Below are 27911 nucleotides of genomic sequence, written 5' to 3'. Positions count from 1 at the left end.
TTTACAACTCTATTCGTTATTCTGCGATTCTTTCTAACCCAGGGCACAAAACAGTTCCTGAAGACCTATCTCCCCACAAAGCCTTTTTGGGTTAATGTGAGGGGAGGTGGGATGGGTCATCATGGCTACATTGTTCCATACCCCGAAACTGCAGTTGCCTGTTAACACAGATAACATACTTTTATTATTTACTTAGGAACATGCTCAATACTCTATTCTATTCTTTGCATGCCCTTCCGCATTCACTCACAGTAATAACTTACATTTATGTGATTTTGTGTCTAAAAACACTTCCTAATACATCAGTTGACTTAATAGAACCCTGAGGTAGGCAGTATTAGGTATGATGAACAACCCCCTCCCCCCTTTTACAAACAAGGAAACTAAATAAAGCTCAGAGTTCTTTTGCCCAGGGTTGGATCAGAAACAGGACTAGAACTCGGGTCTTTTCGACCCCGAGTCCAGTTTCTTGCCATTCTATTTTGTTTTGGGACTGCAAAATAGCAGGGACTATTTATATAGATTGCGAAAGGGGTCTGTTACTGGAGCTAGTGTAACTAGGTGCTTTGTGGCAAGGATTACAGGCTACAGTATTGATTTTTTAAAATTCAGGAGGGGTGGTAGGATTGAAGTAGAGCCTGTCCTGGTAATCAGACAGCATGGGTTCTAGTTTCAGCTCTAACTCTTGGGAAGTCAATTCCTCTCATCATAATGAGGGTGTTGCCCCAATTGAGTTCTAAGGTTCTGAGCTCTGACATTCTACATTCAGATGATAAGGAAGGTTTGTTCTGCCTCTAAGATGCTAGGGTTTTATTTTGTAAGCCTTTCTGGGCTCATTTTGCCAGAAGAAAGTGACTAGTCTTTGCGCTTGTTTACAATTTTACAATCTGGATACATTTCTTTTCCCAAAGTAGAGAAGGCTGTTGTTACTGTATTACTATAGTAGAAAAAAGCTTGGGTTTGGAAAGAGAAGACCTGGGGCCGAAGTCCCAATTATTACAGACAAAATTCCTGAGTTGTTGGATCAAATGAAATACTGAAAAACACTAATTCTTACTAAATATCCTGCCCGTGGTATGAACTCTTTTGGTAGTTCTGTTGGAAACATCACACATAATTTTAGAGGCCATCTAGTCTAACCTATACCTGAAAAAGTTTCTTCTACCACATGTTCAACATGTCTGAAGACCTCCAATGACCAAAACCCTCCTACTTTTGGACAATTCTAATTTTTAGGAGGTTTTTCCTTCTAATAAACCTAATTTTTTCTCTTTGTAATTTCTACCACAAAAAGCTCATTCACAGAATAAGCATAATAATGTCTGGTAGAAGAGAACTCGCTAAGTCCCAGCCTTAAAAGTTGTTTCCACACAGAGGTCTTTGAATCGAATTGACTTGGTCTACCAAGCAAAGATGACAGTGAGCAGAAAGAGACCACAATAGTATTTTAGACAGTTTGTTTTTCCCACACTACACTGATTTTATTTCAAGCCCAGTTCATCTGAAGAGAAAAAAAGCTGTTTATTAGTCATTAAACTCTAGGGCTGCCAGATGACCTACGTAAGTAGTATCTAAGCTATTTTCATTAGGTAGAGTAAGAAAGACCATTCGAAGTTAAGATCACTAGCTCATTCTCTGGGGCAAGTGTTCTTTCTAGTGGAGGAAGAATTCAGGTAGGCAGCATGTGGAAGACATATCCCCAGACACGGGAAAATGATTTCATCAATATATTTCTGGTTCTTGGAAAAGATCCCATGTAAGCGGGCATACTAGTTGGTCTAATGGACCAGTTTTAGACAATCCATTCATATCACACTTCTAAGGAAATTAGCAATAATCCCTTCTTTTTTCTTCCTTCATTAGGACATTTACTTGTTTAATGGGAACCCAGGAATATAGATCTGGCCTTCCCATCATCTCAGAGTGTGGTCTGGGGCAAGCCACTTCCTCCAGTAGATGGTCTGTCTCTAGGGTAACTAGCTCCCTTTGCTAACAAAGTAGGATATTAGGATTCAACCCTGTGGAACTAAGGACCATTCATAAACTACCCATAATGGTAGCTTGGTTCTTGTGAACTCACATTTCATCTGGTGAAAAATGTTTCTCATCTTCCAAACACAAGTCCAGCTATGGTCTGGTAGTAAGCTGAGTTAAATCTTGTAAGTATCCAAACAAAATCTGCTCTGGATTGTACTAATTAATCATATCCTCATCATCCTAGACAGTACAATAGCAGAACAAGTTCTGGCCATGAAGTGAGGAAACCTGGGTTCAAATCCCAGCTCTGACACGTATTAGGCGAGTGACCATAAGCAAGTAATTTAACCTCTCTGAGTTTATTTCCTTATATGTGAAAATGACAAAAATAATACTTGAACTACCTACCTCATAGGTACTCACAGTTTTATGAAAGCCTTAAAAGTTTATATAAAATGTGATTTATCTGATTGGATGAGGACAAGAATTTAAAAATATAATCAACTTGATACAAACAAATATAAACACAGGCAAAGTAAACCAATTCCCAACTTTCATGTTTAATATTCTAATCTCATCTTGACCTCAGGGTTGTGCAAGAGAAGTCAGAGAGGGAGAAATTGGAGGAAGAAAACAAGTCTTGAGGCTGTGTCCCTCTGATGACATGTCTTCTGGGGAACTGTGCTTATTGGGTAAATTAGACAAATATTACAGTTTAACTGATGTCTTAATACTATACATTTTTTTCCCTTAGAGTCTGGCAAATAACTGTTCTGAGCTCAGTCTTTTATTTTGATGGTGAGCTTGGATGAGAGTTGACTGTGAGCAAAGTGAGGTCACCACAGAGCCAAGAGATGTGGCTTCTCGGTTTAAGGCACTTCCGTGTAGATGCCAGCAAAGCTGTGGTAGCTTAATTTCTTTCCATAGCCCCTAAGTTACTCACACATGGCATGTTGAAACACACGTCTTCTCTCCTGGCCTATAAGCAGGAATCTGCAGGAAAGGTGCAATGTGCCCTCAAGGGGCACCAACAGTGTGTCACGTCACAGTGATTCTGCAGACATCTTCAGCTTTCTCTTTACAGGCCATCAGGAAAATGCCGCAGGTGGGTTCCCTCGGCAGAATTCCATCAATTTCAACTTTGCCAAGAGTCACAAGTATGACAAGTCAGGGAATAAGGTAAGAGACATGATTTCAAGGGAACCTGCAGAGATGGGAGACCGGAATCTGTACAGTGAGGCTGACGCGTCTCTCCAGTGTCACAGCGCCTCATCTGTACTTTCATCAAGATAAAGAGGACAGACCTGGAAGAAAAGCGCTCGGTAAGCTTAAGCTATTGTTAAACTAGAGCAAACAGAATCTACGACTTCTAGTCCCCAAATCATCAGTTTGCTGGTTGTGTGGCCGAGGAGTCGTAAAGGTAAGAGTGGGAAATGGGAGAAGAGTCACTCCAACACACGCAGACACAACTAAAAGGGCAGGAAGAACTGTTTATCAAAATATTTTATTTTAGGAGACCCCCTCAAAAAAAAGACCCTCCTCACTAGACAGATGCCCCAACAATACCTTTGCTTTTTTAATCAACTAAAACAATCTGATGCTTAAAATAAAAGATAGGAAATATTTCCTGATCAGACTTTAGTCAAGAATATATATATATATATCTATCTATCTATGACTATATATATATATATATTTTTGATCCTGGGGAGGGGGCAAGGGAGAAGATGTTGCCAGTAGTTCACAGAAGTATTCGGTTTTCTTGTTACACAGGAAATAGAACTGCATTGCTGAAGACACAACACACAGCAAGGCTAACTAGAATACAACTCGTGGCTAGCAAAGAGGAGTGGGTGGAAGAGGAGGAGGAGGAAAAAAGAAAAAGAGGGTGTGAGGGAGGAGAGAGGGAGAGAGGGAGGGAGGGAGGGAGGGAGGGAGGGAGAGGGAGGGAGGGAGAGGGAGAGGGGGAGGGAGAGAGAGAGAGAGAGAGAGAGAGAGAGAGAGAGAGAGAAAGTATCCAGTGGGGCTGGAATTAGGAGTCCAGGATTTATAATTTACATTGAAAATGTTGCTGCGTGTGCCTCCGCCTCCGCCTTGGTGCTGGCCTGTTCTGCCTCTGGGGATTCTGCTCTGGGAAGGGACTCATCCTCAATCTGGGAAGCAGCTGGGAATCAGAGTCATCTTCATTATATGGGCGGCTTCTTTTCCAGCTGAGAAACTTTTTTTTTCCTTTTAATTAATTTTTAAAAAGAACGGCAGCCAAAATAAGACATTAACTGCACAATCCAAAATGGCTGCGCTTACACTATTTATAAAAACATGTGAGAGTCTGTGCGGGACAGGGCCAGGGCCAGGAGCTATACTTTCCCAGGGATTTTGGCCCGCTTCCGAGCAATGGCATCTTCCACGGCCTTCAGCTGCTTCAAGAGCTCTTCCCGTCTCGATAGCGTGCTTGACTTCCCAGACTTGGCACCAGCGGTGGCCGGGCCCCCATCAGAGGCTTTGCCTGGCACACTGGTGACTTTGCTTGAACTCTTGGACTGTGGTGATAGCTGGCGTTTCCTGGGAAGGAAGCAAGAGAAAAGTAAGGCAGGCAGGCAAGGAAGAGCGGAAGAGTAGACAGGACCCATGAGCCTGGGAAGCTCTCCTCCCCACCCTGATTCCTATGCAAGGGTCTAAAAGGCCAGAAGTGAATGGCTTCAGACTTGGACTCTGTGGGAAGAGCTCCCTTGGGGAGCTGCGTGAAGTAATGTCTGAAAAGCTCCAGGGTCCCAAGGGCCTTTGATGCCGAGTGGGCCGGCTGGCGGGGCTCTCATGACAACCTTTGCTTTTGGGGGCTGACTGCTGGGACCGGCAAGGCTAGGAGAAGAAGGGTCTCCTGCAGCCATCAAAGGTCATTCAATCAGTTAAGCAGCCTCCGTCGGGTCCCATCTAAACTCTCCATTCTGCTTTTCTGCCCTGGAGAGACTCGATTCTAAAATGTTAAATGACATTTTTGCCACTGAGAACTAAAGTGGGAACCTGCCCCCTGTTGAGCAACAGCAGGTTCCAGCTTCTCCAGTCAGTCTGGGAAGGGTTAAGTCTGGAGAAGAAAGGGCAGAAAATTCTGCTGACTGAAGTTCACGAGGAAGAGCGAGAACTGTATGTCTGTGCTTCTCTGAGTGCCCAGCTCCCTCTGTTTCTGTGTCTTGTCTCTTCCTAGGTCCTGCCTTCCAGGTTGTTCTTTAAGGATTCAACAAGTGCATTTGTCAGGCAAATGATGACGTAGCAAAAGCACCAGGGCCTAAGAACTACACTGAAGACCTGCTTCTGGAAGGCAGCTGTGTGAAAAGACAGTCAGTGAACTGAATGATTCAAAGCTCTGCCTTCCAGGCCTTCACTTCCTTCCGTTCCCTTCTGCTGCTTCATTTGGGTCTTATTTCTCTCAGTGCTCCCAAACAGTTTGCCACATGCTCTCAAGAGGCGTTTACTGACTAACTGCTGCCGGGCCTTTGGCTATTCACTGCTTACCTGCAACTTTACTAGCAGAGGGGGCAAAATTCAAGACAGTCAGTCTGTTTACTAACAGGATAAGGAAATATCTGGTTGAGAAAAAAGTCAGACTTAGCCACAACAAAGTTTTTAGACTATTAGTGGATAGTATTCATACTCTCGCCTTTGCCTTTTACTACAGATCATAAATAAAGGGCTCCTTGTTGGTTCTGTGCTAGGGAGCACAAGCTCAGCTTGGTGAGGTTTTGGGCATGGGTCCAGTGATGGACTGGATACCATCTGAGGATGAAAGCTAAGCTCAGGGAGGTTTATCTTCACCCAGGTCCTAGGGCAGCGAGCTCCTCGGCATTCTTAACCCAGGCCTCTTTACTGCTTTCATGATGCCACAACAGGTAAGATTCCCGCTCCCCTTACAGCAATGGAGCCACTATATAAAGCTGCCAAGGAGGACAGAAGAGGGGACTCACCTATCTGGTTGAGTCAGAGGTGGTTTAGGGTTCTGTCCTCTCTGGCGTTCCTGTTTGGGAGAAGAGAGTCTTCCAGCTGGTTTCCTGTCACGAGAACCTGGAATACAAGGTGGAAAGGAGTTATTTTTTCAACCCATAACTTGTCAGCCTCCAACAGTCACATTCTGTATTGAAGATAATCTTAAAGAATGTGACAGTTTGGGGCAACATCAGTGGAAGTGAGGCTTTAATTATAGCTCAGATCATTTCACTTTCCTTAAGAAAAATAGCTCCTGGGCAGCCAGGTGGCGCAGTGGATAAAGCACCGGCCCTGGATTCAGAAGGTCCTCAGTTCAAATCTGCCCTCAGACACTTGACACTTATTAGCTGTGTGACCCTGGGCAAGTCACTTAACCTTCACTGCCCCACCAAAACAAAAAAAGAAAAACAGCTCCTCACTTAATTTGTAAACCAACCTAGGGACCAATGGAGGACTTTTCTTTCCAAGTTAAGACTGTCGTATACTTCCCTTCCAATGTGCCTGTTGGAATCTCCCCTCTATCATGAACATCTTTCATCTTAGACCCCTTTCTTCTGTACTCTTCCAGCCCCACAAGCAGACACCACATCCCAGCCCACCCTCTCTAGTACCAGTCGTACTCTCTCTAATGTCCCATTACTCAGAGGACTGAGGAACAACAGTAGGAGCAGGAGCAGCAGCAGCAGGGGCCTTCATCACAGATGCTTCCTGAGCCTCCCTCTTCCAGTACTGTTTAGCCATCCCCCCACCTCCCTTTCCCCTTTGAAGTCCTTTCTCTGCTACCCCTATTCTGCCTGCAATCACTTACTGGCTGCTGATCATTTCATGTTTCCTTTTCATCCCAATCCCCAACACTCATACTTGAGAGACTTCAAAGTACATACTTATGTGTCTGTTTGTTCTTTATATTTAAATGTTTCCCTTAGTTTCTGAAGAACCGGAAAGCTAAAGTGTTTGAGTAGATATCAGCTTTCTCAACTCTCATGGCCTACACCCGCCCTCCACCTCAGCCACACACAGTGATGGATGCTCAGAATCTGGGTTTCACCATTACCCACAAGTGTCTTACCTTTAAACTCTGGAATTGAAAATATTCCCTGCAAGCATAACCTCCCCTCCCTGTTGCCTCATTCTTCCTAATCCTATTTCTCATCCTCCCATTTCTCTTCATGTCATTCTTGCTCTAATCTTGCTTTCCTCCTTTCACAATCCCAATCTTATAGTTAAATCAGTTCAGCTGCCCTCTACACTTGAATTTCTTATCCCTTGTCCCAATGCATGTCTTGTCAAAACACGACTTGGAAGTAGAGGTGAAGGAGAAACAAGACATCAATCACCACTGCAGATTTGTTAGCTAATCTCACCTGGGTCCTCTCTCTAGGGGCGAAGTGAGCCTTCCTCTTCCCTAATTAATTCTCTCTGCCACCCATCACAGTGGCTGTTCCAAAATTCCTTTCTTTCCTCCAAATCCCCCATGTCCCCTCTACTCCTTCCCTCTCGAGGACAGATTAAAAAAAGAAGCTCCTTTTTCTCTCATCTCACTGCCCAATGACATCGTGCCCTACCATTTTCTCCAGCCTTTGATGAGAAGGGATATGCCTATTTCTTCTACTTACTGAGGCCGACAAACTCAGACACATGCGATCCTATTTCCTTCCATCTCCTCCAGCAGACTGTCCCCACTATAATTTCTTTGATCCCTTCCTATCTATAGGTTCCTACACTGTTTACCACAAACATACCAAATCTTCTCCATCCTTAAAAACTTGTCTTCAATCTCTCCTCTCCTTTTCAAACTTCTTGAATAAGTTGTCTACTCCTGCTACTTTTACCTTTCATCTCACTCCAAAACTCTGTTTGGCTTCTGACCTCATTACTCAAATGAAACTACTCATAATTGCTAAATCCAATGGCCTTTTCTCAAACCTGAACTTCCTTGACCTTTCTGCAGCCTATGACACTGCTGATATAAATGGGGTGGGGGTGAAGTAATATGTATGTGCAAGGAGCAAGTAGGCTGGTGTGACTAGACCACAGACTGTGCAGTGGGAAGTAATTTGTAAGGTATCTGGAAAGCCAGAAAGCCAGATCTCCTCTATACTCTCTCCTCAATGGGATATTGTGCTGCTGCTGCTCTTTCCTGGTTCTCCTCCCGTCTCCTAACTTCTCATTTTGCTTTGGTGGATCATATTCTGTGGGTCCTTCAAGGCTCTTCCTGGGCCCGCTCTTCTTTCTTTAAAGTCTCACTTGGCGATTCTATCTCCCATGAGTTCAATTACCATCTATGCAGATAGTTCTCAGACCAATTTAATCAGGCCTATTCTCTCCTGTGGTCCAGCCCTATGTCACCAACTGAATATGCTGTAGGCACTTCAAATTCAACATGTCCAAAAGAGAACTCATCTTTCTTTCCCCCTAAATCCACACCTCTTCTGATGTTTCCTGTAGACATCGAGGGTACCACATCCTCAAATCACTGGTTTCTTATTCTCACTTGTTCCATATCTCCAGTCAGTTGCCAAATCCTATCTTTCCTGTCTCCTTAAGATTTCTTGCCCAGCTCCCTTCTCTCCTTTCACATGGCCACTGCTGTAGATTAGGCCCTCTGAATTGTTGCTTCAAATCTTTTCAAATCTTCCCTCCATTCAACTGCCAAAGTGATTTTCCTAAAGCTCAGGTCTCACCACCTCACACGTGACTGTAACTCAATAAACTCCAATGGTTTCCAACTGCCTACAGATAAAACGTAATTTTAAAAAAAGCATTTAAAGCCGATCACAACCTGGCTGTCTATCTTTCTACTGGGTGGGCCAAAAGTCACAATGTTTGAATAACTTTTTGAAAAAAATTTTTTTTGGGCCATTTATGAGATTTTTCATATGTAAATTCATTTCCTATATGTACTGTATATGATGCTATGGCACTGTAAATTAAAAAACATAAAATAAAGGCATTTGGCCCACCCTGTAGTAATCTTACAAATGACTTTCTGCTACAAAGATTAGGGTCTAGTACTATGAGCCTACTTGCCACCCCTTGCACATATATACTGCTTCATCTCCCATTTATAGGGTTTTGCACTGGCTGTTCTGCATGTCTGGAAGACACTCTCCGTCTCCCCCTCTTAGAACACCTGTTTTCCTTTGGAAAGCGGCTGACAGGAAGTCTTCTAAAAGAGGGCCTCTCTTGACCCCTCTCCGAAAAATACCTTGTCACGGTTTTGTATATATTCTACATATCCTTATGTATGTAAGACAACAGTTTCCCACCTGTCTGACCATTCCTCAGTCTGATTTGCTGGATTATTCATCCTGACACCTAAACATGGATACCTGCCAAGGCCCTACTCTCGGCTTCTCTTTTCTTGATATGTTCTCTCTTGTCGATCTTATTTTTTTCTATGAACTTATGATCTATCAAATCAAGGTTTGACGTGATTGAAACAACAAATTCTTAGAGAAGACAGGAGAGAGTAGAAGGGATCAATGGCACGAGGAAGGAGATTCACACTGGAAAGATGGGAACAAAAACAAAAGGAGCTTTTAAGGTAAGACATGAGGATTCTCCTAATGAACAGTCTTGGTTTTTCCCAGTAAAGCAGGTGATGCTCTCTGCAGTGGAGGAAAGGAAGGCAGGTGGTGGCTTAGGGAGAGAAGATGAGATTTGCAGTAGCCACTAAGGGGAGTACAAGACAGTGAATCAATCTGAGGAGAAAAAAAAAGATTGCAGTAGTGAGGGCACAACTGAGATTATGTAACAAATGTGTAGTAGACCAGTGTACTTGGCAAGGTTATGTGACTTTCTAGCAGCAGTAAGATTAAGTAGACAAATAAATGGTAGAGGTAATGGCTGGAATTTGGTAAGGTGTGAATGGTAACAGGCAAAGGGGCAAACTATTTGAGAAAAGGGAAGAGAGGAGGAAGAGGGAACAAGCATTTATTAAAAGATTACTATGCGGGGCAGCTAGGTGGCGCAGTGGATAGAGCACCGGCTCTGGAGTCAGGAGTACCTGAGTTCAAATCCGGCCTCAGACACTTGACACTTACTAGCTGTGTGACCCTGGGCAAGTCACTTAACCCCAATTGCCTCACCAAAAAAAAGATTACTATGTCCTGGACACTATGCTAAGAACTTTACAAATAAAAAACCAAAGCAAAGGTTAAGTGATTTGTCCAAGTTCACACAGCTAGAATATGTATGAGACCGAATTTGAACTCAGGTCTTCCTGACTCCAGTCTCACTCTTCTATCCACTGTGTAATCGTGGATCTAGAAAGTAGAAAGTATAATATACCCAGATGGAGTGGACCTCAAAGGAGAAAAGGTCACTGACAGCAGCTAAGGGAAGGTTTAGAAAGGGCAGTGAAGAGCAAAGACTATGCCCATTCTTCCTGCTGGTCCGTGTGTGATGGAACATGAGAGAGGGCACATCAAGGATTGCAGAGGATGGCCAGGGGTATATTTGTTCTAGGGGGATCCAGATTTGCATAAGTACAAGGAGAGTGTGAGAAGAGATCGAAGATGAAACAAAATTCGTTAATGACAAAGTAGGGGTGCCAGAGGTCACCACAGAAGGGGAAGACAGGAGGTTTAGAACTTACTTGATGTAGATGACGATGAGAAACGAAAGAGAGGAGGTTTTTGCCAAATAGCCTGGGGCTCTTGGATCACAGGTAATTTTGTTATTGTTTAGTTGTTTTTCAGTCATGTTCGACTCTTCATGACCCCACCATTTGGGGTTTTCTTTGCAGAGATACTAGAATGGTTTGCCATTTCCTTCTCCAGCTCATTTTACAGATAAGGAAACTGAGGGCAAAAGGGTTAAGTGACTTGCCCAGGGTCACACACAGTAAGTGTCTGAGGCCAGATCTGAACTCAGAAGAATCTTCCTGCCTCCACGCCTGGCACTCTTTCTACCATCTTAGTACCTCACTGTCCTTCACAAGGAATTAGTAAACAAATATCCTCTTCCTGAGGGCAGAGACCGTCTCACTTTTTATTCTATGTCCCAAGCACTTCGGACAAAGCACACACAAATATTTGCTGATTAACTGAATACAGAGGCAAACGCTGTAAGACAAGGACTACTGTTTCTTGAACTCAGGTCTTCTGCATTCATGCCTTTGCCCAGGTGTTCCCTCTATGCTTAGAATACCTCTTAAGCTCCCCAGCCTCATCTCCTCCCTCCTTCCTTCAGGAAGCCTCCCCTGGCCCTCCAGTTTAGTGCTCTACAATCATGTCTATAACTGTTTACTTGCTGTGCCTACTCCCTGCTTCTCCACCTCCTCCGGAGCAGGGACTATGTCTTCCTTGGGTCTTTTGTCTGTGTGCCCAGTGGTGAGGGCAGCCCAGTACATGCATGAGCAGTACTGGTTGAGGGGGCACTGGAGGGAGCAGTATAAAAAAAAAGTCTTGTCGCTTAATCAGTTTTGATGCCTCTCTCTACCTTTTAACTGTTATCACACCTTCACCAGCCTCATTTTAGCCAGCTATCCTTGTAACCTAGTACACAATCTGCTGCCCACCTTTTGTAGATGGAAGGGAGAGGCCTTAGATGTTGCCTTACAAAGTCAGACTAAAAGAAGAGAAATTACAAGTCTTTGGGAATGGAAGCTGATGTGTGTAGCTTAGTGTAGTCACTGTTCTAGCTGTCACAGCCATAAATAACTTGCTTGCAGGCCTGGGAGGCAGCATGTTTTTGAGCTTTATTACAAGCCTGGCTCTTACCATTTTGCAGAGTGATAGCGAAATAGTCAAGGCTGCGCCAAGACCAGAGAGCTGCTTCCAGAAAAAGCAACTCTCTCAACACCAACCCGACAGTACGGTCATTTCTTACCTCTTTCAGGAGACAGGTTAGCTCGTTTTGCTGGAGGAGAAGTTTGTCTATCCTTGTCTGATGGTTCATATCTCTTCCTGCTTCCTTTATCAGCTGCCTAAAGTGAGAAAGGAAATCAAGCCAAAGGCTGCAGAGAAACTCTGGGTAAGACTTAAAAACCCCAAACAAAACCAAACCAGAAACAGAAGTATCAAGTAATGAAGCTGCCTTACATTCAACATTCAGAGCAATACTGCCTAGGACGGACATGGCTCATCTCGAATGGGCTCAGTCAATTGCTGAGCCCGTGTGGGTCTCGGTTCCCTATCATTAAACACACAGGAAAGAGTGACAAAACATTTCCCATTTCACGAGGGTATCATAAAGGAATTCTTTCGGTACTGGAACACAAAGTTACTCACTCAACCTAATTAGGATATAAATTACTGATGCGTGACAAACACGAAAGGCTTTCAAAGTGTGGTCTAGAGCTTTTGGTCTGGGATTGGACCTGTGATTTCACTGATAATGGGAGCTTGAAATGAGGAAACTTGCCCTACCAATCCAAATTGAGCAACTGCTTGGCAGTTTATACAATGGTGTACAAATGAACTAAACCTGACATACAGTAACACTTACAAACTTTTACATTTTAAAAATTCTCTATCTATAGCATGTCCTCTTTTTGCAGCAATTCCTTGTTTTAAGTGATATGGCACTGAATTCACAAGATTTTGATGTATATGTTTTAATTCTCTACCAAAAAACCCCAATATTTTTATCACATCGGCTATTGAACATATTTTTGATAAATAGTTCATTTTTCCAAGGCTAGTTTTAATTATAAGCCACAAGTTTTCCACGGGTTTAAATAAGATGAGCTTCTAGGGCACTGAAGCACGTTTATCTCTTTTTCTCATACATTTGTATTAACCCTTTGTGAAGTGGGACACAGTACAAGGTCATATTTTATATATTTCATCTCCATCTGGGGGCATTTCTGTAATTCTGGAATAATTCAGACCATCATTCCCCCATTGGGGACAAGACTTCAAGGCCCACTGGAGATTAAAAAAAAAATACTAAAGTCCCCCAAACATGTTTTAGAGTAGACGTTTTATAGTCTGATGAAGATGTCCCAATCTTATCTGCTTACTTGGACTTTTTCTGATAATAGTTTTAGTCTTGAATGAAAAGTTGAGCTTCATCAGTAAAATCTACCTCTTCTCAATTGTGAGTACTCCAGCTTTTATGTTGTTTTGCTCACGACAAGATCTTCACAGGAACTAAAGTTAGCAGTTATTTGTTTTTACATTATTCTTCCTATTTGTTCTTCTGACTTCAGGAAGCCCCTACTAGAGAACAGACGAATCAATAACAACCCTTCCACCTGCCCGTTCTCTCTGAAGGTCTCTGCCTGTTTTCAGAGGATCAATTAGGCTTTTATGCATCAACAGTTTCAGTTCTTGGTAGTGTTTTTCATTTTCAGCCTCACTTTGCTTTGAGTTTCAGGGTGACTGATGCTGTTTCATTGTGGGCTTGAAGATCAATGAAAGGTCTGACTTCCACATCAACAGCTATGATACTGTCTCTAAGTCATTGAAGTATGTGCTTTTATTAAAAGCCACAACTTTTGCACATTTGTATTCTTGAAAATTATGAAATTAAAAAAAAAGCCAAAGAGAAATGAAACGTGTCCATGGCATGACACATAGGACCCAGTACAGAGAACTAAGTAAAAGGTGGAGAAAACCAGCTTCATTGGGTTCAGGGCAGGCATTTTAGTCAGAGTAGCATGTATACATGTATCATGAAGACATATCAAAATCATTCCCAGTCCCAAGTAACTTTGTACACCACTGCCATATGGGAGAGTTGCCCAGGGTCACTCAGTCAGTTTAGGTTAAAGGTGGAACTTGGATCCAGGTCTTTCAAAATCAGATACTGAACATGAGTGGTGTAGTCTGATAGTGGCTCCAGGGACATTCTGAGGCTTTCCCAGAAGATGCCATCCTTACTATGCATTTCTATGACTTTTAGGGAGCCTGAGTCTTTCTAATAGTTGTCACTTTCCCCATGCAGTCAGTACACTTAGCTGTGGAGTCACTGGCCAACTCTACAAGGAATTCCCAAGTCTCATTACCAACATAAAGCCATCCTTTTGGTACATTCTCCAATTTCTAAAAATGTCAAGAAACAAAACTGCTGTCTGTCTTGGCAAGTGGCAGCCCTCAAGTCAGCCCTAACTCTCACTCACTGGCATCAGCTATCAGAGCCCAAGTTCAGGGAACTGGAACCTGCTCCATGCCACCCTGACAGGTTTTTGTTTTCCCTTCTAGTGAGGACTATGGCTCTAACTCAGCTGGGTTTCCTAATCAAGTTTTTTCTTGTTGATGTTCCTCTTCTTCCTTTTTCCTCCTATTAGCAGATCACTGGTAGCTGAATTAGTTGGCCCAATGTCCTTGCTCTATAAGTCTTACCTTATTTAATAACGTCAGTTTGATCTCTTTGTGAGCGCTGAACCCTCCTTGCTGAGGTTGTGGTGGGAGCACTTGTTGGGGAGGTGGCGGCTGCTGGGATGATTTACTACTGGCTGTTGGTTTTGTGGATTTGGGGGGCTGTGTGGGCGCCTCCCTTTTCCGCTTCTCTTCTTTAACACTGTCTTCTTTTTTAGATTTTCCTGTTAAATAACAAATTCTCACAGTCAATCATCTGCAGTAATCTCTTCTTTTGGGTTATTTTGGGGGCAATGTAGTTAACAGCAGGAAACACACAAAATATGTGTATGCAGATTAACAGTGAATATGCAAATAACAAAACTTCTCTATGTGCTGAATGGTTTCTGGATGATGGTGGAAGAGGCAAGTATACACTGATGCCTACTATGGGCAGACTCTGGCCTAGGCACTAGAGAGGGGAGTGGGGTGGGCTGGGGAATGTTAGACCACAAAGACGAATGTGTGGTTTTAACCAAGAGGCAACTTGGCATAACAGAGCCTCAAGTGCAGCCTCTGACACACACCGGTGGTGTGACCTTGGATGAGTCACTTAACAACTTTCTTGAAACCATAAGCTTCTAAGCAGGCTCCATGTGTGTCAGTGGCTGAAGTTTCCTCATCAGGCATTCCGTTCCCCACATCTCTAAAATCACAGGTCTGGTCCAAAAACTCTGAAATAAACCTTCTAAACACATTCATCTTCCTTACAGCCAGTGCAGCGAGTTATTCTGGGAGACGCAGGTCCCTGTCCTCAAGGAGCTTGCTGTCTGGTAGGCAGGCTAAAAATAGACTAGAGAAATGCATCTAATGCATGGTGTGTGAAAGTCTCTGTGAGATAGATACACAGCACCAGGAGTTTGCAGAAAGAAGATTCCATTTTGGTGTCTCTCACTCCCCCACTATAAGTTTATATTTACATTTATCAAACATAGGCAATAGACATTTTGTAGTGTTTCTATTTAAGACTGATCTAAATGGCTGAAAAACTAGTAAGAAAAAAGTGATAAATTTTATTACAGGTCAAGGTTTATATTGAAGGCGTCCCTTTCTCCCATTGAGAATGAATGGCATTTAGGTCCCAAAGTTATTCTGCACTGCCTACCTTATTTGAGTGAATTAAACAATGCTCATGTACTGAGAGACCCACTTAAGGCTAGGATGAAATATCCACATGGTCTTTCATTTTCACAGCCAAAGACAATTAAGTGATGTAGAATGTGCAAAGATTCACTGTGGTTTTTTAGGGGGTGGGGGAGACCTTTCAGGCATATACTGTCTCAAATTTTTGTTGGACAAACTTCTTATGAGCTCATGTCACCACTACATTTGTTCTAAGTAGTGAGGCATGGTCTCTAGGGATGTCCAATCCTCTCAGAAGATAAACCAGCACAAAAGAACCAGATGCTTTACCTTTTTCTTTCTTCGGCTGGGCGGGGGTGGGAGACCGAGAACTGGCCGAGGAAACAGGACTGGCCAGATCAGCATACATGTCTTCTGAATCGGCACTGCGAACAGAACTGCTACTTGAAGTGGCACTGGAGACAGAGGAGACGCTGCTCACGCTCAGGGACCTGTAACATACACAGAAATCCATGCACCACCAAGGGGATACTGGATTGCAGGACAGTGAGGTAGGAGGGGGAAAGTAAAGGAGGGGGGGTGCACAGATGGAGACTGGCTGCTTCCCTACCATTGACCAACACGCCCAGATCTCCCCTTTCTTGAACTCCTTCCGTTCACTCCCCACTGCTAGCTGTGGTGCTGCACTTCTCCCTTCTGTGGCTGAAGCCCTAAAGAGGCCACCTATAAGAGGGGTCTGCACTCCCCTCTCCCTTCACTCTCTGCAGCTGGGCTTACAACCTCTTCATTCAATTGAAATTGTTCTTCCTAGTTGCTCACAATCTCTCAGCTCAATCCTCATTCTCCTCTGCAGCCTTTGGCACTGCTGTTCACATCATCCTTCTTGATACTCCCTTCCCTCTGGGTTTTTCAGGACACCACTTTCTCTCTCTTTCTCTCCTGGTTCCCCTCCCACCTCTCTGAGTGACCACTCCTCAGTCTCTTTTGCTGGATCCTCCTTCAAACCATGCCCTCTAATCTAAGGTGTCCCACAGGGCTCAGTCCTGGGTCTCTTCTTCTCTATAGTACTTCACCTGGTGATCTTATCAGTTCCCATGGATTTAATCATCACTTTTATCTAAAGATTCTCTAATCTACTTACCTAGCCCTCACCTTTCCGGTGAAATCTATTAGACATCTCAAACTGGACATCTCTACCTATTAGACATTTCGAATTGATCACTAGTAGATATCTTAAGCTTAACACATCAAAACAGGACTCATTAGCTTTCCCCCAAAACTCAATTTCCCTATTACGACTGACAGGCCACCACCATCCTCCCAGTCATGGAATCGAGGTGCTGACTCCTCACTCTCACTTCTCACCTCCCATCCCCAATACAATCTGTTGCCATGGCCTATCTATTTTATCTTTGAAATACCTCTTTTCTCCTCTGACACTGCCACCATCTTGGAGCAGGCCCTCATCTCCTCATGTTGGACTACTGCAAAAGTTGACAATTGCTCTCCCTGCCTCAAATCTCTCCCCACTCTAGTCCATCCTGCAATCAGCTGAAAAAGTGATCTTAAAGTGCATGTTTGACCACACCAGGTCTCGCCTCAATAAACTCCCTATTACCTCTGCCATCAAATATATAATTCTCCATTTGGCATTCAAAGTCTATTATCATTTGTCCCCTTGATCTAGTATTCTTACACCCTAACCTCCCCCACTGTACTCTGTGAGCCATGACATTGGCCTCTGCTGTTCCTTGAACAAAACCCTCCATTCTCCACACCTGGGACATTTTCACTAGCTCTTTTTCTTTTCTCATCTCCTCTTCCTGACTACCCTGGCTTCCTTCAAGTCCCAGCCCAAATCCCTTTCCCAATCCCCCTTATTTCTAGTGCCTTCCCTTTGTTGATTATTTTCAATTGATCTTGTTTGTATGTAGTTGTTTACATTCTGTCTCCTTCATTAGATTGTGAGAGCTCCTTGAGAGCAGGGTCTTTACCTTTTTTTGTATCCCCAGCCTAGTGCTGTGCCTGGAACACAAGTGGGCTTAATAAATGTTTATTTATTAAAAGTTATCAACATTTATTAAGTGTCTACTAGTCAACAACACTCCTATTTCCCACTGTTATTTTCTAAGGGATACGTGTGCTCAGAACTGTAGGATTTAGAGATAACAGAACTTTCTATCACTAAGTAAGAGGATTCCCTGTCCAGTTAACAGAAGAAAATGATCAAAACCTGGTGTTTGCATGCACTACCTACCAACATAGAACAAACAAGGCCCTGTTCTGAAATATGCAAAACAAGGAAAGATGACTGACCTACAGAAAAATGAAAGACTACATCAGGGACATTTCATTTCAAAACACAATCAATTTGAAGTCAGAATTACTGAGCTCCTATCAACTTTGGGAAAGTTTACCTCGGACAGTCTTTGGTTTCTTATCTAGGACAAAAACTGTGCACAAGTCAAGTTACTTCTCTTTCTCTGGTGCCCACTTTTCTCATCTGTGAAATGAGCTGGACTAGATAATCTTCAAAGTCCCTCTCAGCTCTAAAATTCCATGAAAGGAGAATCCAACCCCAAAAACATGTCATTGAAAGGCATGAAAGAGTATTTTTAAAGAAATATTAAACTATTACAACAGACACAGAAATTTTTAAAAGTGGTAGTGGTGGTGTTAAATATTGTGTTTTATATCTTTCCAGAGAAAATACCTACCTGGATTTCCTAAGGCCATCAATAAATGGGTAAGGAAAAAGGGAAAGAACCACATTTTAAAAAAAGGCTATGCCTAGGCCAACAAAAAAAGTTTAGGTAAGAAAGCATAAGCCACTCCACTGCCTGGCACATTGAGAAGTATTTTTATTTCACTGATGATCAAGTCACTCATACCCATTGTGGTTTGATCTTTTCCCCCAGAGTGACCCTTACAACAGCTATTAAAATCCTTTGCAAAACTCCTTTCTACAGTCTTTCTTCTCTTTCAAGTGTCTCTTTTCAATTTTCAATAAAGGGTTTGTTTAAAGGTTCTAACTAATTCTCAAAGTCTCAAATTGTAAGCTATCAACTTTCCTCCTGGAGAGACTTAAATAAGAAACTTTCTAGAACTCAATAGTATAATTTTAGATGGCCTGCCTCCACCCATCTTTCTACTGGCCTTTGCTGTATAGAGAAGATACCAACTCTCTTGGTTTTTTTTTAGACTGGAGAGCATGAGATCAGATCTGGCAATTTGACACAAGTGTTTCAGAGAGAAGTATAGGACATCAACTATCAGTCTAAATGTTTTAGTTTTACTTCACAAATACAAAAGTACTTCCTTCCTGGGCTAGACATGTATTCACTTAGAATATTACTCATCTTCAAAACAAGTAGAATTAATTATGTCTGTGAATTTTCTTTTTAAAAATTTAAGTCTTGGGGGCAGCTAGTTGGTGCAGTGGATAGAGCACCGGCCCTGGAGTCAGGAGTACCTGAGTTCAAATCTGGCCTCAGACACTTAACACTTACTAGCTGTGTGACCCTGGGCAAGTCACTTAACCCCAATTGCCTCACCAAAAAAAAAAGAAAAAAAAAAGTCTGACTTTCAGAGCTGTTTTCTAACAATATAGCAGCCATCCAACATCACCCCCCTTCCCCCAGGAGAATTTTCACACTTACAGGATTGACTAGTAATTGGTCCTAGAATACCTCAGGGAGAAGGAAGCTAACACTTGGCTTAACTTCTTACCGGGACTTCCTGGACCCTGATGGGGAGGGAGAAATAGAGGCAGAAGTTGATCGGGAATGGGACCTAGAGAGAGATCTTGACAATGACCTGGATCGGGAACTAGATCCGCTATAGCTACTGGCGCTGCCGCTGATGCTGCCGCTGATGGTCCGCCTGCAACACAATCAGATGTCCTGTTAGAATCATTGTCAATGGATTAAGGACAAGGTTACTAACTTATCAGAGACAAACAGCTACAACCCTTGGTTCAGACAAATAAAATGTTTACATGCTAAGTTGAGGGCCCATTATAACTTCATTTTCTTTATGGGGGGCGGGGGAAGAAAGAAAACCTCAGTGAGAGCTCATGCCAATTCTGAAGAGACTGACCATTCTCACATTGTCTATCACCACATTAAACCTGTTTCCATAGAATGAGACATAAGTTATTAGATGGAAAGAAACCCTACTGGTCCCTACTTTGCTACATGTTCAATTCCACATGTTGAACCTGTGAACATAGAACACTATTTTTAGTAGTAAAAAGCAAGATGACATGGCCTGTCTAGAGACTAAACCTTCAATCTTGGAAGCATTAGCACCATGCTCTAAGTAATTACAATAGGATGATAAATAGCAACAATAATAATGGTGATAAAGTGAATATCCATTTAAATTTAAAATGGGGCGGGGGAAAGGCAATGAGGCTTAGATGACTTGCCCAGGGTCACCCAGCTAGTAAGTGTAAAGTGTCTGAGACCGTATTTGAACACAGGTCCTCCTGAATCCAGGGTCGGTGCTTTATCTACTGTGCCACCTACTTGCTCCCTAAAGTACCTTTACATACATTATTTCATTTAATCTCCATAATCACCCTGTGAAATGGCAAAGTAGTTTTCATCATTTTACAGAAAGACACTGAGATTGAGGGAAGTTAAGGAGTTGACCAAGGTCATAAAGCTAGTTCATGGTGAAGCAGCAACTAAAACACAGGCCTCTTGCTTCCAAATTCTGTCATTCCACTAGACAGGATTGCCAGTTTATGCTTACTTTTGTTCACGGGAAGACTGAATATATTTGTTCAAGAATTCCCAAGTCTCATTACCAACATAAAGCCATCCTTTTGGTACACTCCCAATTTCTAAAAATGCCAAGAAACAAAACTGCAGTCTGTCTTGGCAAGTGGCAGCCCTAACTCAGTTACTGGCATGAGCCATCAGAGACCAAGTTCATGGAACTGGAACCTGCCCCTTGCTCTCTATTCCCCTACTTCTGGATTCCTGAGTTTACCATCTCCCGGTTTCTGTCAGAGTTCTCTTTGGGACTGCACACGTACACCACTCAGAAATTACAGTGACCACAAAGAGAGCACAGCGGCCTCACCTCCTTGGTGGGGTTCTTGTTTGGCGGTCCTTCCTCCTTGCTTCTCTGTTATCTCCTGGTTTGGTTGGCTCTGGTGCAGGTGTAATTGTTTTGGTGGACTGTGGGGGGGCCGGAGGTGGGGCTGGCTTTTTCAGAGACTTCTCTCTAAGAGATAAGAGTCCAAACATGCTACTGTCAGCAGCAAAGAAATTTTACTCTCTGAAGAAAATTTCCAAATGTCACACCTTGGGTTAGGTACGACAAAAAGCACAACGATCCAAGTTTCACTGCTTCATTTAAATGGCAACATTCTACACAAGTGACACCATGTGTCAATGAACTTTCCTATCACACTAAAGACAGTCCATCTATCGCTCCTTTATCTGAGCCTTTTCTACTCTACCACACTGCCTCTCAAAAATCAAAGTAGTGCTTACAGTGGCAGAACTCTAAATTTTAGCCATCTCGGAAAAAAAGAAAAGAATTATATGAAAAAAGTGATCAAGCTGTCATAAATTCTGACAAAACAATCCCTCTTCTGGGTATAAATCCCTAGGAGATCAAAAGCAGAAACAAAGTTTCAAAATAGACTATATATATTAGTGTCAGTGCCACTTATGATGAGGCAGTGTGGTCGACTGGATAGAGCTAGCCTCAGAGTGAGCTGTGTCCTATGTAACTATCCAGGAGAGGCAGTGTAGTACAGTGTAAAAGGACTTTTGCTACTTACTAGCTATGTGAACATGACTTTTTAGGCTTTAGCAGCTCAACTGGACAATGAGGGAACTGGATTCTGGGGGTCCATCCAGCTCTAGATTTATGATCCTAAGTAGCAAGGCAGTGGCAGCACTGTGGCTGACCTGAATTGGGGGTGTTTCCTTACTAGAAGGTCCCTATTTCCATGAAATCACAGATTAGATCCAAAAAGAAATGATCGATCTGAGTAATTCAGAGAAATATGAAAATTATTTGTGAATGGAGAATGAAATAACACTGAGTAAAATAAGGGGAATCAGAAGAACAATCTACAGGACTCTCATATAACTGAAAGCAATGTAGAAACAAAAGGCATCTACAAGAGGACTAAGCCCATGGCCTCTGTGGCAGCTGCGCAATGCTACCCGGCACATGCTCTGGATGTACCGTTTCTGTTTGGAGAGTGGTGCTCAGACTAGTTGTTATACACGGAAACTTTACTTCTTTCTGTGACCTCCTGGGGACTTGTGCCGATATACTTTTTTCAAAAAAATACCTTCACTTTACCAGTTATATGTAAGCAAAATGCCACGAACGATGTGAGGAAAGCAAGCTCCCTTTCAGCTGGAAATAGGGTTGGTTAGAGAAACCTATTCATCAGCAAGTATTGTTTCAGGGTCTACTATGGATGCTATGCCAGGCAATGGGAATATAAAGAGATTATCAAGCAGTCCTCGCTTCTTTAGGAGCTTGCATATGATTGGGGTCAATGCATATTCTATTTACAACTATCTACTTGTGTATGCATGTACACACACACACACACACACACTATATATATATATATATATATATATATATATATATATATATATATATATATGACATTTATACAAAATCAACACAAGGTAATCTTGGGGTGGAAGTTACTGGTAGTTGTAGTGAAGGGAAGGCAGCAATCAAGAAAGTTCCCACATAAAAGATGGCACATAAGCTAAGATTTTTAAACTTCAATTTTATTTTATTGTCAGTTCCTGATTTTCTCCCTCCTCCCTCCCCCTCTCCCACCCATTGAGAAAGCAAGAAATCTATGACAAATATGTGTAGTCAAGCAAAACAAATTCCAGCACTAGTCATGGTCAACTCCCGGGAGATATGTTTTAATCTACATTCTGAGTCCAATGCCCCTATCTGAAGGTGGTTCATCCTGAGTCCTCTGGAAGTGTGGTTAACCACTGAATTGATCAGAGTTCCTAAGTCTTTCAAAGTCATTTATCTTTACAATATTATTGTTATTATTATTGCATAAATTGTCCTCTTCGTTCTGCTCACTTCACTATGCATCAGTTCATATAAGTCTTCCCAGGTTTCACTAAAATAATCTCCTTTATAATTTCTTACAACATAGTAATAATATTTTATCATATTCATGTACCATTTATCATATTCAGCCATTCCCTAATGGATGGGTATCCTCTCAGTTTCCAATTCTTGGCAACCAGGAAAAGAGCAGTTATAATTTACAAAGATGAGTCCTTTCCTTTTTATTTTTATCTCTTTGGAATAAAAACCTAGTACTAGACTGCTGAGTCAAAGGGTATGCAAAATTTAATAGTTTTGGGGGCATAGTTCCAAATTACTTTGTATAATGGCTGGACCAGTTCACAACTCCACCAATAATGCATTCAAATATTTGTTTTCCAACATCCCCTCTGGCATTTTTCTTTTTCCTTTTTCTTGTCAACTTTGCTAACATGATGGGTGTGAACAACTACCTTAGGTTTGCTTTCATTTGTATTTTGAACATTTCTTTCATATGACTATTGATAACTTAGAATTCTTCCTCCAGAAACTGCCTATTTATATCCTCTGGAAACCATTTATCAATTGGGGAATGGTTCTTCACTCAGTTCATTTAGAAAGGAGACCTTTATCAGAGAAATTGATTGCACAGATTTCCCCCCTATTTCCAAATGCTTCTTCTCTTTTAATTTTAGCTCCACTTTTTTAATGCACACTTTAAAATTTTATATAACCAAAATTGTCTATTTTACCTTCTGTAACCTCTTTGGTTCATGTCTGATCATGAACGCTTCCCTTATCCACAGGTCTGATAGGTCATTTGTTCCATGTTCCTCTAAATTGCTTGTATGTCTAAAGAATGTACCCATTTGGTGCTTATCTTGGTATTCGGTGTGATATGTTCATCTATACTTAGTTTCTGCCAGAACATCTTCCAGTTTTCCTAGTAGTATTTTTTTGTCAAAGAATGAGTTCTTGCCCCCAAAGCTGAAAACTTTGACTTTATCAAACATTGTTATTGTGCTCATTTATTTCTGTATGATGTGTACCTAATCTGACCAATCTTTATTTTTTACCCAGAACCAAACTGTTTTGATGCTTACAGCTTTATAGTATAGTCTAGATCTGAGATTCTATACCTTCCCTTACATTTTTTTTTTTACATGGATTCCATTGGTATTCTGGTATTTGGTTTCTCTAAAGGAATTCTGTTACTATTTTTTTCTAACTCTGTAAAGTAATCCTAATAGTTTGATATGGCACTGAATAAAATAATTAGGTGGTATTGTAATTTTTATTATATTGGCTCAGACTACCCACGAGCAATGAATATCTCTTCAATTATTTAAACCTGTCTTTATTTGTAGAAAGACTGCTTTGTAACTGGGTTCATATAGTTCCTGTATTATCTTGGCAGGTAGACTCCCCAAACCAGGAATTCTTTTTTTTTTTTTTTTGGTGAGGCAATTGGGGTTAAGTGACTTGCCCAGGGTCACACAGGTAGTAAATATCAAGTGTCTGAGGCTGGATTTGAACTCAGGTCCTCCTGACTCCAGGGCCGGTGCTCTATACACTCAAACCAGGAATTCTAAGAGTGAAAGATGGAGAGTATTTCAGGATTAAGGCCAGGCTGAATTTAGGCACAAAGAACAGAAACGTAGCATTGTGGAAATAGCAGGAAGCCAGTTTGGCTGGACTGAAGATTGTGTGGAAGGGAATCATATGTAATGAGAGTGGAAAAAGTAGATCAGAGGCAAATTGTGAAAAATTTTAGATGCCAAATAGTAGTTATTTGCACCTAGAGTCAATGGGGAAACAAAGGAATTTACAGAATAGGTGACTGACATGGTCAGAGCTGTGGGTTAGGAATATAATTTTGATAGCTATGTGCAAGATGGACTGGAGAGGGGAAAGCCTTGGGGCATGCAGACCAATTAAAAAGAAAGATAAAAGATGATGAAGACTTGAATTAGGGTGGTGGTTGATTAGATAGAGATAAGGGGATAGATGTAAGAGATACTGTGGAGGTAATGATGACAAGACCTGTTTACTGGTTGGATATGTGTGGTGAAGGAGAGTGAAGAACTGATGATTCTAGGTTGTAAATCTGGATGTCTGGAAGGAAGTTGGTAACCAAAATGAAAATAGGAAAAGTTGGAAGAGAGGATTGGAGGCAGGGGAAGGTAGGAGATGGGAATGAGTTGCTTTGAGATGTCTACTGGATATCTAGTTTGAAAAGTCCAATAGGCAGGTAGTAATTGGAGCTCAGAGAAAGACCAGGGCTTGACACAGATATCCAAAAATCGTCTGCACAGGAGTTAATGGGGTCACCCAGAAATAGAGTTTGAAATGCAAGGTCCAGGGCAGAGCTTTGGGGCACACCCATAACTAAGGGATGCAATTTAGATGATGATACTAAAATAAGTGGTCAGAAAGGTTGAAAGAGAACCAAGAGTAACAGGAGGAGAGGATGGTCAGTCATGTCAAATAATGAAGAGATGTCAAGAAGGATGAATTCAGAAAAGGTTATCAGATTTGGAAATTAAGAGATTACTGGCAATTTTAGAGAGAAAAGTTACCAGTGGAATAATGAGATGGAAATCCAGATTGCAAAGTACTGAGAAGTGAATGAGAAGCAAGGAAGTGGAGGTAATGAGAATAGCTTTTTCTAGGAGACGGACAGGAAAAAGAAAAGAGAAATAAAGGATAAACAAGTAATCTGTAAATCTAGGAGAGACCTGGATATATTTGTAGGCAATAGGAAGGAATCAGTAAACAAGGACAAGTGGATGAGTGTGAGGGCAATATGACAGAGTAAGAATGGAATGTGATCAACGGTACAGAGAGAGGTGAGAAGGGTCGAGTTTTCAGAAATGGGAATAAAGGAGAGAAAAGGAGATGATCTCAAAGGGTTCTGAGATGCCAAGAAGGGGAGAAGAGGAAGCTCATGGCAAATGGCCTTTATTTTCTCAGTAAAGTAAGAGCTGAGAGTGTGGGAGCAGAAAGTAGTTGATGTTGGAAGCTTGAAGAGAAAAGAGGTTATGGAGGAGTAAAAGAGACTGCTTTGCTACAGTAAGGATGCGCTTGAGATTAGATAGCAAAATTGTAATGGACCCAGTTAGTCCAGCTGAAAAACCTCCTTTTGCTCTATTCAGCAGCAGGTGAAGAGAAGCAGAGGTAGCACAATTTAGGAGTAATCAAGGGTGGGTGTATGGCAAGGTATAGATATATGTGGGACAAGGATAACAAAGACATTCCAGAGCAGAATACAGTGTAATACTGAACAGGTTAACTATAGGATTAAGACTGTGAAGGGTGAAAAGATAGAGAAAGCTTTGAAAGAACTGAAGAAGGGAGAGACTAAAGGTCATGAGGAAAAAGAACAAATTTAGGAGGAATGAGTTCTAGGTAGAGGTGGAATTATAGGCTATGATCAGATAAAGGAATTTTAGAATTGTTGATCACAATGGCAAGATCAAAAGATGCCTTCCTTGGATAATAGAACCTGCCTCTTGACACTTGAAGAAAAATTGAAAGACACGAGGTATGAATGAATGAATAAAGCCTATGTTAATTGGCTTTAAATACAGAGTATCTTTATCTTATACAAACCTAAATTTTAATAAGAAATAAGATGCCAAAAGATTTTATTTCATTTAGGAGAAACTGAAAAAAGTGAGTCTCTCCAATGCTGTTTTTGGCTCTTTAGAGCAGCAGCAACAAGTAGTAGGTAGTTCATTACTAACTAATTTTCAGGAGGAATCTAAGTAGTAGATCAAGAAAATTCTCTTGTTAAGGAAAGCCTATTGGCCAAATTAGGGAGTACAAAATTATATGAACTATCGCATAAATGGATAAGGCTTACTTTCCTACTTTTACCTATTAGAACACAGGCCTCCACTCAAACAAAACATTTTCTTACAGAAATTGGGCACTTGACATTTATTTTCTTGTTTACCCTGTAACCTGATGTTTGGCCATGAATCACAAATACTTAACAGAGCTTCATTTTATAAGATTTCCATTCTTTATGAATTTCCTTTCATAATCTCAAACACTTTTAAAAATAAAGAACAAATTAGTTGGAAAAATGGAGAAAACTGCTAATTCTTCTGAGAGCTTTCTCAAGTAAGGACACATTTAAATTCTTATAAACTCACCCTTTTCCAGCAGGTGGGGCAGGCTCTCCTTTAGTTTTTATAGAAGGTTTATGTGGGGATGGTGTTGGTGATGGAGAAGGGGAAGATGAAAAAGACCGAGACCTGGGAAGTAAACAATATGGAATGGCTATGAGAGACATATATGGCAAAAATATATACAATTCAAAAGCACAATTGTTAAAATAGCTACCATGCTACATGCCCTAAAGAATGTAAGATCAAAAGAGGGGTTAACAGTTTGATGAAGTATTATAGGCTAGACTTATGTAAGTACACTAATTATTATTAGCAATTTGAACTTCATGAATCTTTTCCCACACCATAATTTAGTTTTTTCCCCAGCCTTTTCTCTTTAATATCCCCTAATGTTATAGTGAAAGAACTGCAAGGAATCTATCAAAGATAAAAGTTGATTAATAATATTTAATGGAATGCAAATACTGAACTTTATGGTAGTAGTTATAGAAATAGTTGTTAAAGATGAGGACTCTTGTGCTTATGAAATTTAAAATCTCTTGGTAATATGGGGAGGAAAAGCAGAAATATAACAAATATCCAAAAGCACTTAATATTAGTGCAATGAAAAGAGATGAATATGGAAGGAGTGAAGAGATACAGAGCAGAAGAGTGGAGAGTTAGGTATTTTGAAATGGAAGGGCCTGTGGCAGTCATATATGACTAAAATTCTTCTCTCTTTCCCACTGACTTTAAATACTTCCCGAATCCTTCCCTTCCTTTGACTTCCCACTACAAATGCCTCTGTTTGGGTCCTTATCTCTTCTAGCCTCATTTACAGTAACACTACTGAGTGGTCTTGATGCCCCAGTCCATCTCTTCTTCACTTCATTTCTCACAACACTGACCCAAGAAATCTTAATGTGTTATTCTGATCATGTCATTCCTCAAAATGATTCAATGGTACCAGACTATTTACTGAATAAAGAATAAACTTGGATTTTTAAGGACTGTCACAATTTAGCTCCCACCTCGTTTCAGCCTTATCCCAAACGACCATGGCAGACACACTCTCTACTCTAGACCACTCGGAATCCTCTTAGTTCTGGATTTCATACACAAATGATAACCAGTGTAGAGCTTGAGAGTACCATAAGTTCATCTAGTCCAAGGCTCTCATTTGACAGGTATAGTACTGGAAGCCACAGAAGGAAGGAATTTGCCCAAACTCACAAAGGTCTTAAGTGACAGAGTAGGGTCATGTGAACTCAGGTCATTAGGTTCTAAATCCAGGGCTTTCTTCCAAAGCCCAACACTGCCTCCTGATTCCTCCCAAACTCTCTTTTTTCAAGGGTCAAATCTGGTTCCTACCTTTTCACTG

The 27911-nt window shown here is 41.5% G+C and overlaps 1 protein-coding gene across 9 annotated transcripts in view; it reads right to left on the bottom strand.

The window, feature by feature from the left end:
- Positions 1-2534: 2534 nt before the first annotated feature.
- Positions 2535-27911, bottom strand: part of ZC3H18 (zinc finger CCCH-type containing 18) — a 97578-nt gene continuing 72201 nt past the window's right edge. For 5 of the 9 annotated variants that reach the window (XM_043982548.1, XM_043982547.1, XM_043982546.1 and 2 more), the window contains 9 exons: positions 26576-26677; positions 20439-20582; positions 19077-19229; positions 18065-18073; positions 15678-15838; positions 14250-14449; positions 11791-11887; positions 5937-6033; positions 3463-4539 (listed from right to left, as the gene is read on the bottom strand). In XM_043982548.1, the coding sequence (XP_043838483.1) occupies positions 4335-4539; positions 5937-6033; positions 11791-11887; positions 14250-14449; positions 15678-15838; positions 18065-18073; positions 19077-19229; positions 20439-20582; positions 26576-26677 (1168 nt within the window). In that variant the 3' untranslated portion in view covers positions 3463-4334. Of the gene's footprint in view, positions 3282-3462; positions 4540-5936; positions 6034-11790; positions 11888-14249; positions 14450-15677; positions 15839-18064; positions 18074-19076; positions 19230-20438; positions 20583-26575; positions 26678-27911 lie in introns of those variants that run through there. The other 4 variants (XM_043982553.1, XM_043982554.1, XR_006354743.1 and 1 more) reach the window with 3 other exon arrangements.

This window comes from Dromiciops gliroides, chromosome 2 (assembly GCF_019393635.1).
Source record: "Dromiciops gliroides isolate mDroGli1 chromosome 2, mDroGli1.pri, whole genome shotgun sequence".
In the NCBI taxonomy this organism is placed as follows: domain Eukaryota; kingdom Metazoa; phylum Chordata; class Mammalia; order Microbiotheria; family Microbiotheriidae; genus Dromiciops; species Dromiciops gliroides.
This window is presented reverse-complemented; position numbering and strand designations above follow the sequence as displayed.